Genomic DNA, 12,897 nt, shown 5'->3' on the forward strand with positions numbered 1-12,897 from the left:
CCCTCTGCCTCTGCCTACCACTCTGTCTTCCTGTGCACACACTCTCTCTCTAACAAATAAATAAGTAAAATCTTAAAAAAAAAAAAAAAAAGATGACTGAAAGTCAGAGAGAGCAGCATGAGAGGAAGCTGGGATGGTCCGGGGGAAGGTGCGCAGGACAATGGTTTAAGTTTGGATTTTGTTCTAAGTGTGATGGGAATGATGTGAGGAATTTAACTTGAGGAATACCTGTCTAATTTGTGTTTTCAACCACATCCCGTGGTGCCAGGTATTTGGGTAAACGACTATGGAGAGGAGAAACCCTCTAGGGAGATGGCTTCTTTATCGTTAACAAAGACTGACGAGTTAAAAACCCAAAAGTTCAGGGTTGGAGTCCTTACAGGTCCTCTACCTCTTTAAAGTGGAGCCATCCTGTGACAGTCAGGTCCTGGAAAAGTAGACAAGTTGTCCTAATTTCCTCTTGCTTCGCTTCTCCCTTCTCCAGTCTGACAAGATCTTTGAGGGAAGACTTTTTTTTTTTTTTTTTTTTAATTCTTGTGTTTCCTGATTTATTTATGTGGCCTATCAGGGATTTCAGACAGTGTTATGTGTAGAGTAAAGGAATGAGTGCAGCTTACCGTTTTCAGAGACAGGCAAATTAAGGATGAGAGATGGCAAGAAAAGCTGCTCACACATAAAATTGAGATAGCTTTCTGGGCAGAGGAGAGGACCCCCAAAATCATGATCACAGAAGTTGCCTCAGGCAGAGGCCTGTGGACAAGTTCTCAGTTCCTTACTAAGTGCCATGGAAACATGGGTGATGTCAGTGTGACTGTGGCCTCAAGGGTGTGGCAGAGCGAGAGGCTGACGTCACCACCCAGGGGACCCAGTGAGCTCAGGCTCCAGGGAGGCCTCCTTACAGCCTCTCAAGAGGTTGGAGCAGCAAACATGACAAAGAGAGCCCTGGGGGCTGAGCGGCTGTCATGTGCTGTTCGGTGATTGTTCTCTTTCACCCTCCCGCCGACATAGAACCCTACCTCAGGACTGTGGAGAGAGACTGAAGGAAAGAGCATGATGCTCCATATTCAGGACATGTTGGGTCTAACGGGGCAGGCTTCCTGCCCCCAGGGAGCTTATGACAGACTTGAACAGTCAAAACAATCAAAGAAAGTGTATGAGCTTTGAGGTTGGGCCTGGCCACTAACCTCAGTCTGTCAAGTTATTTGCCATCTGACCTTGGGCAAGTTACTGAACCACACTGGGCCTTAGTTTTTCATCATTAAAGTGGAGAAAACCATTTTTGTCTCACAGCACAATGGTGGTGAAGCCTGAGGGAGGGAAATCCTATCATGTTCCTGGAGCCCCACAGCCATTTCATGATCGGTAGCATCATTACTGCTACTGCCCAAGACCACTCAGTGTGATGGAAACAAGGTAGAGGCACGTATCAATACGGTCGACCCTTGAACATGGCTTTGAACTGTGCAGGCTCACTTCTGTGAGGATGTTTTTCAGTACGTTTGTTAGAGAAGGTTTGCTGCTGTGTGACAATTTGAGAAAAGTCTCAGCCAAGCTGTGTAATCGTTGAGTTGCCTTTCCCTGAAGGTAGTTCTGTGAAGAGGCCTTCAGGGCGATTTGGAAGGGGGCTGAGAAATTATGCAATCCATGCCAGTAACATGGATGCAGACAGAATGATTTGTGTCAGCTTTTACAAGCCACTCACGGCAGTGGGGGGTGTGGGTGGGACGGTCTGGCTGGATGATCAGGAAATGGGCAATGGGACCTCAGTTCGAATATCCGTTTCAACATTTACTAGCCGCGAGACTTGAAGTATTACCTTAGCTTTATAATCTACCAGCTTTCTCATCTGTGAAATGGAACACACAATGTCTACTGTGAAAGATTAATGTAAGAATTCAGTGATGTAGGTGAAGTGCTTACTTTGTGTATTATGCCTGGCGCTCAGAAAATTCTCTGTACAGTTTAACTGCCAGTGCTGGGACTGGATTAAAGGCCCTCTGACTCTCAGTTGAGTGCTTGTCTGGTCATTCCACGCTGACCTGACATCCTCTCTAGTCAGAGCCACTTCCATCAGGCAGGCCGTCTTCACTGGAGCTTTGTACACCCGTTGCTCCAGACACCCTTGTTGGTCATGTGTGAGATTTCTGGATTCTGCCAGGGCTCAAAAAAGCAGCTGACAGCAGCGGAAGCTACTTTAATCACTACTATACATATCTGGTCTACGTACCAGTCGGCTTCCTGTAATGGACAAAAGTTTTTTGCTGAGTGAGATGTTCAAATGCGTGTCTGAAGGGACCTTCTGTCATATATCTCAAGAGATCTTTAGAAATATGAAAGGCTCCATACTTTCCCTGCCTCTCCTACATCTGTCTGGGATTGTTTAAGCATGAGTAATTAAATAAAATGAGGACAGGCAGAGATTATCAAGAAACAGACAGGTTTAGCAACTTACTCAGTTCTTGGCAAATGCTAGGACTTGTAACTCATTCTCCTTTCTGTTGGTTTTTGTACTTTTAAAAATGTGTTTTCAGTTAATAACTACTACTTTATTGGAAAAAAAGCAATATATGCACAAGGGAAAGAATTCCAAAAGTGCATTCATAATTAAAGATGACCTTTCTCTTACTTCAGGCCCTTTCCTTCCAATCCTGCTTCTGGCTGCCACTACTGTTAATAGTTTTTTTTTTTTTTTTAAGATTTATTTATTTATTTGAGAGAGGGAGAGCATGAATGGGAGGGGCAGAAGGAGAGGGAGAGAGAATCTCAAGCATACTCCATGCTGATTGAAAAGCCCATTGTGGGGCTCGATCCCAGGACCCTGAGATCATTAACCTCAGCCGAAAGCAAGAGTCAGACGCTTAACCAACTATGCCACGCAGGTGCTCCTTGGGAATCTTTCCAGAGATGTTCTATGTCATATTTCAAGCATATATAAGCATATATATATATATATATATTTTTTTTTTTTCTTTTCAGATAAAATAAAAACATGTTCTGTATACTGTTTCATGTCTTGCCTTTTCCCAGCTCAATCCTACAATTCGGAGACAGTTTTGTATCTGAATATAGAGTGTTTTCTTTTTCTCTTTAATGATTACATAATAAATACTCCATGGTATATAGCTGGAGTAGAAATGATTTACCCTCCGCTTCCAGTGTGGTTCTTACACACCTTTTTGTTGATGGCAAACCATTCTCCCAGTCACTCTGCTCCAAACCTTGAGTGATACTCAAGGTCTTCCATCCCCATATCTAGTAAGTCATGCCAATTCTGCTTTTTTCCATTTCTCCACTCTCTTTCATTCTCATGGCTACTTCCTGTGTTTAGGCCTTAAGATTCTTTTTTTTTTTTTTTTTTTTTTTATAAAGATTTTATTTATTTATTTGGCAGACAGAGATCACAAGCAGGCAGAGAGGCCGGCAGAGACAGAGAGAGAGGGAAGCAGGCCCCCTGCTGAGCAGAGAGCCCGATGCGGGACTCGATCCCAGGACCCCGAGACCATGACCCGAGCCGAAGGCAGTGGCTTAACCCACTGAGCCACCCAGGCGCCCTAGGCCTTAAGATTCTTAAGAGTGTTCAGCCATATCTAAATTTTCTATCTTTGCAGACATCACACACTTGTTCTTGATCAAATTTCATGCCAAGGTTCTGATTGTGTCACTCTGAAAAACCTGCAGTGGGTTTCCATTCTCTGTATTACGTAAAAGCTCAAGTAGTGATCGATAAATATGATTGTGAAATTCTAAAGTGGGGAATTTCTGAAATGCAAATGCCTGGATCAGAATGTCCAGATAGTTTAGGACCTTTAGTCTGTATTAAAAAAATGTTTCCAAGTGCTTCTGATGCAGTCAGTTGTTGGCCTGGTGGAACCATTAGAATAAAGTACAAATCAGCCCAGTATTTCTCTTCAGGGTACCTTTGTGGTTCCATCTTTTACTACTACTTCTCTACACACCAGAGCATATAAAGTTTTTTTGTTAGGTTTCTGGATGCTCCTAACACCTTCCAATCACACCTTTTAAACTACCAGGCCCAGTCTTTCTATGAATCCTTCACAGCCAGAAGTGATCCCTGAACTCGATTCTCAGAACTGGCTCACAGCCGCATTCTGTCTTATTTCATAGTTTGGGGATTCTCCAGCTTTCTCCCCCTGAGAGCGTGTAAGATTGCTTTCTGCAGAAACCCAGATTCCTCTTTCTTCTTATTCGCGAGTACAGAACCTTGCGCACTTTGTAGCAAGGGTCTTAAACAAGAATTTGTAGAATCAGTGCCATTGCCTGGGCTGGTCACCGTTGCACATGCGGTGTCGTTAACTGTTCCTGGCTTATAGTGGGGTTTTCTACACGCATTTGTGGATTCTAAGAATAAATGAGCAGGACCCAGTCGGTCATTGCCCAGAAAACTACAAGTCCCAGCAGGCGTTGGTGGGTGACGGACGCCGACGCGGTGATGCAAGGGGGCGTGCCGAGCCCGAGGGAGGGGTCGCCCTGCGGGTAGCCGGAGGCCGGGGAGGCTCTAGAGCCTAGGGTGAGAGAGGGAGCGAAAGGTGAGCAGAGTCGAAGGAGGGGACGCGCTGCGGGGCTCCCCCAGTCTATGGAGCGGGGTAAGATGGCGGAGGCGGAGAGCCTGGAGACAGCCGCGGAGCACGAGCGGATCCTGCGAGAGATCGAGAGCACCGACACGGCCTGCATCGGGCCCACCCTCAGGTACCCCGGGGACCCGGGCCATCGATGGGCGGGCACGGGCGGGACAGGAGCCAGGCTCCTTCAGGGCTGTGAGCCCGGCCGTCCGCCCGCAGGGCCAGCGCCAGCCCCTCCCTTCGGGGATCCCAGCGAGCGACCTCCACTCTCGGCGAGGCGGGTCTCCCTCCGCAGCCCCGCAATGGGGTCCCTCCTCGATCGCCGGCGCCCACAGCCCAGTTACTCTGGAGTCTCCTCTTGCCTTCTTCCAGGCTGGGGCAGTCTTGGTTCTCCCTCCGAGGCTAGTACGGAGCTGGGCGACTAGAGCGCGCCCGGCAGATGGTGGCTCTTAGCAGATCTTCCCCCTGGGGACATCACCCTTCCCCTCGGACTCCAACTCCATCCAGTCCTAGACACAGGTCCTGCTTTACAGACAAAACATAAATTCACCCACGGTCTGATGATCGGAAGTTAAACTCGTGCCTCTTTAAAATCACAGTCACTTCTCAGAAACGAGTTTCTGAAAATCTTAGGCCTGGAAGGAAGGAAGTTTCCGTCAACCCGCGCCCCTCTCCTGGGATCGGATACTTGCTGAACCCTGGTAGTAGGAAGTCTTTTCCAAAGGTGAAGCCTCATCGTTGAGAAAAAGTTACTAACCCTTTTGCCTACCCCCTTATACTCTCACTTTGCCCCCTCATCCCCATTTTATTTGTAGATGTCAAACCTCCACCTACCCCAACTTCATGTATTTATCAAAACTTAGGCACCACTTACTATGTACAGTGCAAGACACTGTATTAAGCAGTTTACAAATGAAACTTATTTCAGTCGCGGAACAGTCCTATTAGGTGGGTCTTATTATTACCCTCATTTTACAGATAAGGCACAGAGATGTTAAGTGACTTTCCCAAGGTCACACGGAAAAGTGGCGGAGTAGTGATTCCTACTCAGGCTGCCTGGACCCAGGGTCTGCATTCTTAATCTCTGTTGTTATGTCTCAGTTGGTGATTATCATCTCTCTGTACTTCCTGTTAATTACTCACCAAATTCAATTTCAAATCACCTTTCCCTTTCCCCTCTGTTCACTAGTGCCCTGGAACTAACTCATCTTCATCCTTCCTGTTGTACCTCCTGATCTCCATGCAATCAGTAGATGGTTAATTCTCCTACCTATTTTGTACAGTCTTGGGATACTGTACCTACCTTCAAAAAAGGAGTTATTACTCAATGCTTTTTTTCTTTTTTCCCATAGGGAGAGTTGCCTAATGAAAGGGTGTTTGGAGGGGGAGAAAGCTGGAGGCTTTCCCCCTCGTCTCCACCTGCACATCTTTCTTCTCCGGGGGACATTGTTAGCCTACTTCCCTCTGTGCCATCTCTGGTCATGACCATTCTGAGTAGTTTGCCTTTGTCCCTTATTGCACTGGGATCATGACCTTCATATAACTTTCTTTTTCCATTTTCTTGAGCTCTTAAGGGTGAATGATCCTTATTTCATTATCTTTTATAAAAACTACAGAAGTGCATTATTCTATATGCTAATATATATTATACATATATGTATGATATATAATATATAAAGTATATGATAATATAAATATATATACTATATATTATATAGCATATATAATATATATTATATAATATACTATAATAATGAACATATTCTAAGTGCATTATTAATGGTTATTAACATTGGGTTTTTTATGGCACAGAATGTTACTGGAGATACTGAAGATGCTGTCTCAGTATTTTACTAAGAAATTTGGCCACTGAGCTTCAGTTTGGAGCCAAGCAAATTTCTTACTGGAGCAGTTGGGATTACCATAGTTTTTAGGAAGGATTCTTTATCAGAACACCATCAATATTGTCTTGAGTTGGTTGTGGTTTTCAGTTCCTGTGGTTCTTGGTTTCTGTGATAAGTGACTTTAATTTAGTGTTATCAGTGTAGTTTGTTGTGATTTATTATGTTAACTCTCCACTGATTCATAGGGCATATCTATTTGGCCTGTAATTTTCTAGTGTCTTGACTTAGGCTATATGCGTTATGGTTAAAATATGTTACTCATTCTCCCCCAGATTTGCTTCATTATTATCATCAAGTTCTTTTTTCCCTAGAAGGTGGGGTTTTGTGGGGGTAGGTGAATTATGGGATCTTTTGCCCTAAGGGGACATGGTTAAAAAACAAAAAAAGGTTTGAGAACTACTGCTCTGTCCTACAAGTTTTTATTACTTTTCCTGACTCCCTGGATCATTGTTAGGGACTTTTCATTTTTGACCTTATCCTGTATTTTGCAGGTAACCCTAAATCTTACTATCATCCCCAAGATTCAGTCACTTGAACATCCTGTAATGCAAGACTAGTACCTACTGTTTTTTGTCTTTAGTCTGGGTAGTTTCTGCCCATATTCATAGGGGATGATCTCACCCCCTGTCCCCCAGTTTTTCCATCACAGTTATTACATAGGTTTGATTAAGGCGGTGGTAGGCTCTGTTCCTAAACTTTCCGCTCAACTGTACATCTCAAGTTCCTCCACCCCTTTTCATAGTCCTTTCTATTTCTTCTCTCTTTTGGAGTGGCATTTTTAAAGCACCAGGTTCTTAGCTGTTCCTGAGCTAGGTTTTGTAACGGAAGAGGAGCTAAAGAAGAAAATGGTGAATTGTGGTAAATACAAGATTAGTATCCCCAGCCCCATCCCCACAATTCCTGCTCCTTACAAAAATCCACGAAGATGCACTGCCTAAACAGTCTTTTCCTTCTCCAGCTATTGCTTGTGAACCATTACGTGCTTTCTTTCCCTTCTGCGATACCAAATTTTTCTTCCAATCTTACCCATTTTTGTTTGAGGAGCCACAGTGGCTTGACTTTTTGATTTTATAACTCTCCTTATTTTAATCTTGAACAGTGCATGCAAAGGTAGTCAGTTCCCATACATCATAAGGGAGTGCCTCTCCTTTTTCACTGTATTCTGAAAGGCCCAAGCATATCCATGCATACAGAGGCTGTTGCCTAACACGTTCTTTTGGGAAAGCAGCCATCTCTTTCTTTTCGATCTTCCTCTTAAAAATTATTTTGTTAGCTGCAAGTCCTAATTTTGCAGATGAGGAAAGTGGCCCATAAGATATTGGGGCCCGTCTTTTTAAAATTTTTTTATTTTTAATTAGTTTTTAAAAAAAGATTTAATTTCTTTGAGAGAGAGTGCCTGCATGAGCAGGAGGAGGGGCAGAGGGAGAGAGACTCAAGCAGAATCTGTGCTGAGTGCTAAGCCCATCATGGAGCTTGATCTCTGTGAGATTGTGACCTGAGCTGAAATCAAGAGTTGGATGCTTAACCAACTGAGGCACCCATGCGCCCCAGGGCCTGTCTTATTTTTAAAATAATATTGATTCCTCTTCTGTAGTGCTAATACTAAAATATTGATCAGAAATCACTCATGAACAATGGCTCTGTATTTTCATTTTTCAAATCCCATCTCTTATTTCTAGTCTTCTTTCATAACACTATTCAGTAGAAAGCATTTCCTCATTTTGCTCTTTGGGTACTAGCAATTAACATTCAGTCTTATTGCCTTTTAAAAAAAATTATTTATTTATTTATTGGTCAGAGAGCAAGGGAGAGCAGCAGACACAGGGAGAGGTAGCCTCCCCGCTGAGAAAGGAGCCCAGTGCAGTACTCAGTCCCAGGACGAGATTATGACCTGAGCTGAAGGCATACACTTAACTGACTGAGCCACAGGCATCCCTTAATTGCTATTTAAGATTTTGTTTTTAAGCTTTTAAATGTAACAGTGAAATATATAACCTTTAAAAATATAGCTTTATTGAGATATAATTAATACAGCAAATAGTTTACTCCTTTAAAGTATACAATTCACTGGTTTTTAGTATATTCACAGAATAGTGTAACCACTACCATAATTTAATTTAGAACATTTTTATCACTTCAGCATCCATTAGTAGTCGTTCTCCATTCTTTACCCACTCCCCAGGCAATACAACTTTTTGTCTTTATGCACTTGCCTCTTCTGGACATTTCATATCGATGGAACTGTACTGTGTGTGTGTATGTGTGTGTGTGTGTGTGTGTGAGTGAGTGACTTAGCATAATATTTTCAGGGCTCATCCATGTGGTAGCTTGTGTCAGTACTTCATTTCTTTTCATGGTTGAGTAGGATTCCATCGTGTGGGTATACCACATTTTATTTATTCGTGAGTTGATTGACATTTGGGTTATTTCCATTTGGGGCTTTAGAACACTGCTTCCGGGACGCCTGGGTGGCTCAGTTGGTTAAGCGGCTGCCTTCGGCTCAGGTCATGATCCCAGCGTCCTGGGATCGAGTCCCACATCGGGCTCCTTGCTCCACAGGGAGCCTGCTTCTCCCTCTGACTCTTCCTTCCACTCTGTCTGCCTGTGCTCGCTCTCATTCACTCTCTCTCTGACAAATAAATAAATAAAATTAAAAAAAAAAAAAAAAAAGAACACTGCTTCCGTGAACATGATTGTACTAATTTTTGTGTGGACATATGTATTCTCTTCTCTTGGGTATATACCTAGGAGTAGAATTTCTAGGTAAGCAGCCAGCCTCCATCCAGCATGGGGCCCACTGCAGGCTTGATCTCATGACCCTGAGATCATGACCTGAGCCGGACGCTTAATCGACTGAGCCACCCAGGCGCCCCTGCCAAACTGTTCTCTAAAGTGTCAGTACCATTTTACGTTCCCACCAGCAATGCATGAGGGTTCCAGTTTCTCCACATTCTTGTCACCACTTGTTATGTTTTTTTTTTTTTTTTTAATATTAGGTATCTTAGTGGGTTTGAAGCTGCAATTCACTGTAGTTTTGATTTGCATTTCCCCAATGGCTAATCTTTTCATGTGCTTATTAGTCATTTGTTTATCTTCTTTGGAGAAAGGTCTATTCAGATCCTTTGCTCAGTTTTTAATTGGGTTGTCTTTCTATTGTTGAGTTGTAGGAGTTCTTTTTATATTCTGGATAGAAGTTTCTTACCGGATATATGATTTTCAAATACTTTCTTCCATTCTGTGAGTTGTTTTTCCATTTTCTTGGTGGTATCATTTTCTGCACAGAAGTTTAATTTTTATGTAGTCCAGTCTGTCTTTTAAAATTTCTTTTTGCTTGTGCTTTCCTTCGAGACTGTTGCTTTATATATTTTGTTGTTACAAACCTGTACTATTGGTGTAGGGACAATTTTTTATCATGCTTATTTAGCTAAGTTTTTTGTAAAGCTGTCTCTTAGAGAAAACAAATTGGGATGTTTTCAGTTGCTGTATTGTTCAATGTCATTTGGTAATTAAAAACGGGGCCCTGTTTTCTTCATTTACTGCTTTTGTGCCTTTGGCTACATGGCTTTGTTTTCCATCCTCTGCCATCCCCTATTACCTAAGTTGTGCAGAAACCAGTTAAGCAGAATCCTTGGTTCATGACAGGTTATCATTATTTGCACATGCATGGACCTCTTTAAGCAATTAATTATTTTATTAAGCAACTTACCACCTGAGTGGGCAAATTTTTCTCTTCTGCTAAAATGGGGATGATACCATGTACGTTGCAGGAACAGTATTTAAAAAACAGGAGATAAAGTATTCTTCATGGGTACCTCCTATGTGGTAGTTACTCAGACAGCGTGAGTCGTCTTCTGTCCTGTTACCTTTGAGTTTGCTCTGTGGACTTAAGTATTTCTGTTTTGGGAGTTATGTTAGTTTAATGGTTCTTACACCTTTTTGTTTCTTTGTTTGTACTCACCTCTTTTTTTTTTTTAAGAATTTTTTTTATTTATTTGACAGACAGAGATCACAAGTAGGCAGAGAGGCAGGCAGAGAGAGAGATAGGGGGAAACAGGCTCCCCACGGAGCAGAGAGCCCGATGTGGGGCTCCATCCCAGGACTCTGGGATCATGACCTGAGCAGAAGGCAGGGGCTTTAACCCACTGAGCCACCCAGACACCCCTGTACTCACCTCTTTTTTTTTTTTTTTTTTAAGATTTTATTTATTTATTTGACAGAGATCACAAGTAGGCAGAGAGGCAGGCAAAGAGAGAGAGAGGGGGAAACAGGGTCCCCACAGAGCAGAGAGCCTGATGTGGGGCTGGATCCCAGAACCCTGGGATCATGACTGAGCCGAAGGCTGAGGCTTTAACCCACTGAGCCACCCAGGCGCCCCTGTACTCACCTCTTTGAGGGACATAATAATGATCAGTAATCAGACCCATCAAATAATTATTTTGGGATGGAGTGGAGAATGGAGGAGCAGATTAGGAAACAGTTATAAAAGCCCCTCCAATGATTCTAATATAATCCTCCTTGACAATCAGTGAGGGGAAAGATACGATCTCTCATTGGTGATTGCTTATTTTTAATAATAGCTCCCTTTTAAAAGCAACAGTTTTATATTTTAGTTCTAAATGTTAGATGACTTTTAGGAAAGGTAGAAGAAACCAACAACAAAAACTTAATCCTACCAGCCTGTCAAAACTCTTGTGTTTGCGTATTTCTTTTTAACTTTTTCTGTATGCATTTTATTTCATTAGGTATTACAAGAGTACTATCATGTTTTATCTTGGTTTTTCAGTTAATGTGTTTATATAGTTACATCCATGGTTACATATTATAGAGCTATATCATTTTAGTGGCTTTATTCGTTCAACAAATATTTATTGAGCAACTTTTATGCACCAGATACTCTTCTCAGCTCTGGGGTACAGCAGGGAACAAAACAGATGAGTTCCTGCCCTTATGGACATTACACTCTTGTGGAACACTCACAGAATAAACAAGCAAACAAATACACAGAGTAATCGTGTTTAGTGACTAGTGTTACACACAGTTGGGTATTGTTTTCTACTAGGTGTTTAGAAAAGGTGCTCTGGCAAAGGCTTGACTATAGTGAAGGAGCAAGCCATGTGGCTCTCCAGAAGTCTTTTCTGGACAGAGGGTACCGTTCAGTGTGAAAGCCCTCAGGAGAAGCATAGAGGTGGGAGGCATTGGTAGATCAGTCTGAGTCCAGATCATGTAGGCTAAGAAAAAGGTACAGGAACGTTTTGAGCAGCAGAGTCACATGCTCTAACTTAGGTTAAACAAGGAATATTGGGTGCTATGCGGAGATGGAGTAAGAGAGGAAAGAGGGAAGTCGGTCAAGGGGTATTTGCAGTAATGAGAGGCAAGAGGTGGCTGTGGCATGTAATGAAGTTTTGGGAGGAGGTGGTAAGAGAAGCTGGATCTGAAATATATATATATATATCTATTTTTTTTTAATATTTTTATTTATTTATTTGACAGACAGATCACAAGTAGGCAGAGAGGCAGGCAGAGAGAGAGGAGGAAGCAGGCTCCCTGCTGAGCAGAGAGCCCAATGTGGGACTCAATCTCAGGACCCTGAGATCATGACCTGAGCCGAAGGCAGAGGCTTTAACCCACTGGACCACCTAGGCGCCCTGAAATATATTTTGAAAGTGGAGCCAAGAGGGGTGGGGGAATGGGGTAACTGGGTGATGGACATTAAGGAGGGCACAGGATGTAATGAGCTCTGGGTGTTATATAAGACTGATGAATCACTGACCACTACTTCTGAAACCAATAATACTTTGTATGTTAATTGAATTTAAATAAAAATAAATAAATTTTAAAAAAAAGAAAGTAGAACCAAAATGTTGGATTAATTATGAAATTTAAAGAAAAAAGAATCAAGGATGATTCCAAGGCTCTTGCTTAAGTAACTGAGTGTATGTCGTTGCCATTTATTGGGATAGGGAGTAAAGGGTGAGGAACTTTATTTTTCTTCATAGCACTTAAATTCCTGCTTGACATATAGGCTCTTGCATCAAAATTGATTTTCTAGGAGGGGAGAGATTTTCTTTCTTTCTTTGCTGCTGTATCCTGGGAACCTGAACGAGTGCCTGGTGTACAGTTGGTGTTCAATAAGTATTTATTGAATGAGTAGAATACAAGAATTTTACCACAAACTGTTAATTATGTGGGGGTTGATTAACTGATTTGTAGATTAACTATCAATCAGAAGTGTAATCTAAAATAATTGTCCCCTAAAATCAGTTTTGTATTTTGTGTTGTGTTGTTAAAAGTTTGCAAATTTTAGTATGATAAATCTAGTGATTAAAATATTATAACCTAAGGGCACATTGTGTAAATAAAGCTTAGCATTCAGAAAATTAGAACTGTGCATTTGGGGAAAAGGGAGTGGGTAG

The 12,897-nt window shown here is 42.3% G+C and overlaps 1 protein-coding gene across 3 annotated transcripts in view; it reads left to right on the top strand.

Annotated features, from left to right (window-relative positions):
- The first annotated feature begins 4,274 nt into the window (after positions 1 to 4,274).
- Positions 4,275 to 12,897, top strand: part of EXOC6B (exocyst complex component 6B) — a 604,005-nt gene continuing 595,382 nt past the window's right edge. For 2 of the 3 annotated variants that reach the window (XR_014315086.1, XM_082744030.1), the window contains exon 1: positions 4,452 to 4,707. Coding sequence is in view for 2 of the 3 variants with exons in the window: in XM_082744030.1 (XP_082600156.1) it covers positions 4,595 to 4,707 (113 nt within the window). In the remaining variant the exon portion in view is untranslated. Of the gene's footprint in view, positions 4,708 to 12,897 lie in introns of all 3 variants that reach the window. The other variant, XM_082744029.1, reaches the window with a different exon arrangement.

This window comes from Mustela nivalis (assembly GCF_964662115.1).
Source record: "Mustela nivalis genome assembly, chromosome: 8".
NCBI lineage: Eukaryota > Metazoa > Chordata > Mammalia > Carnivora > Mustelidae > Mustela > Mustela nivalis.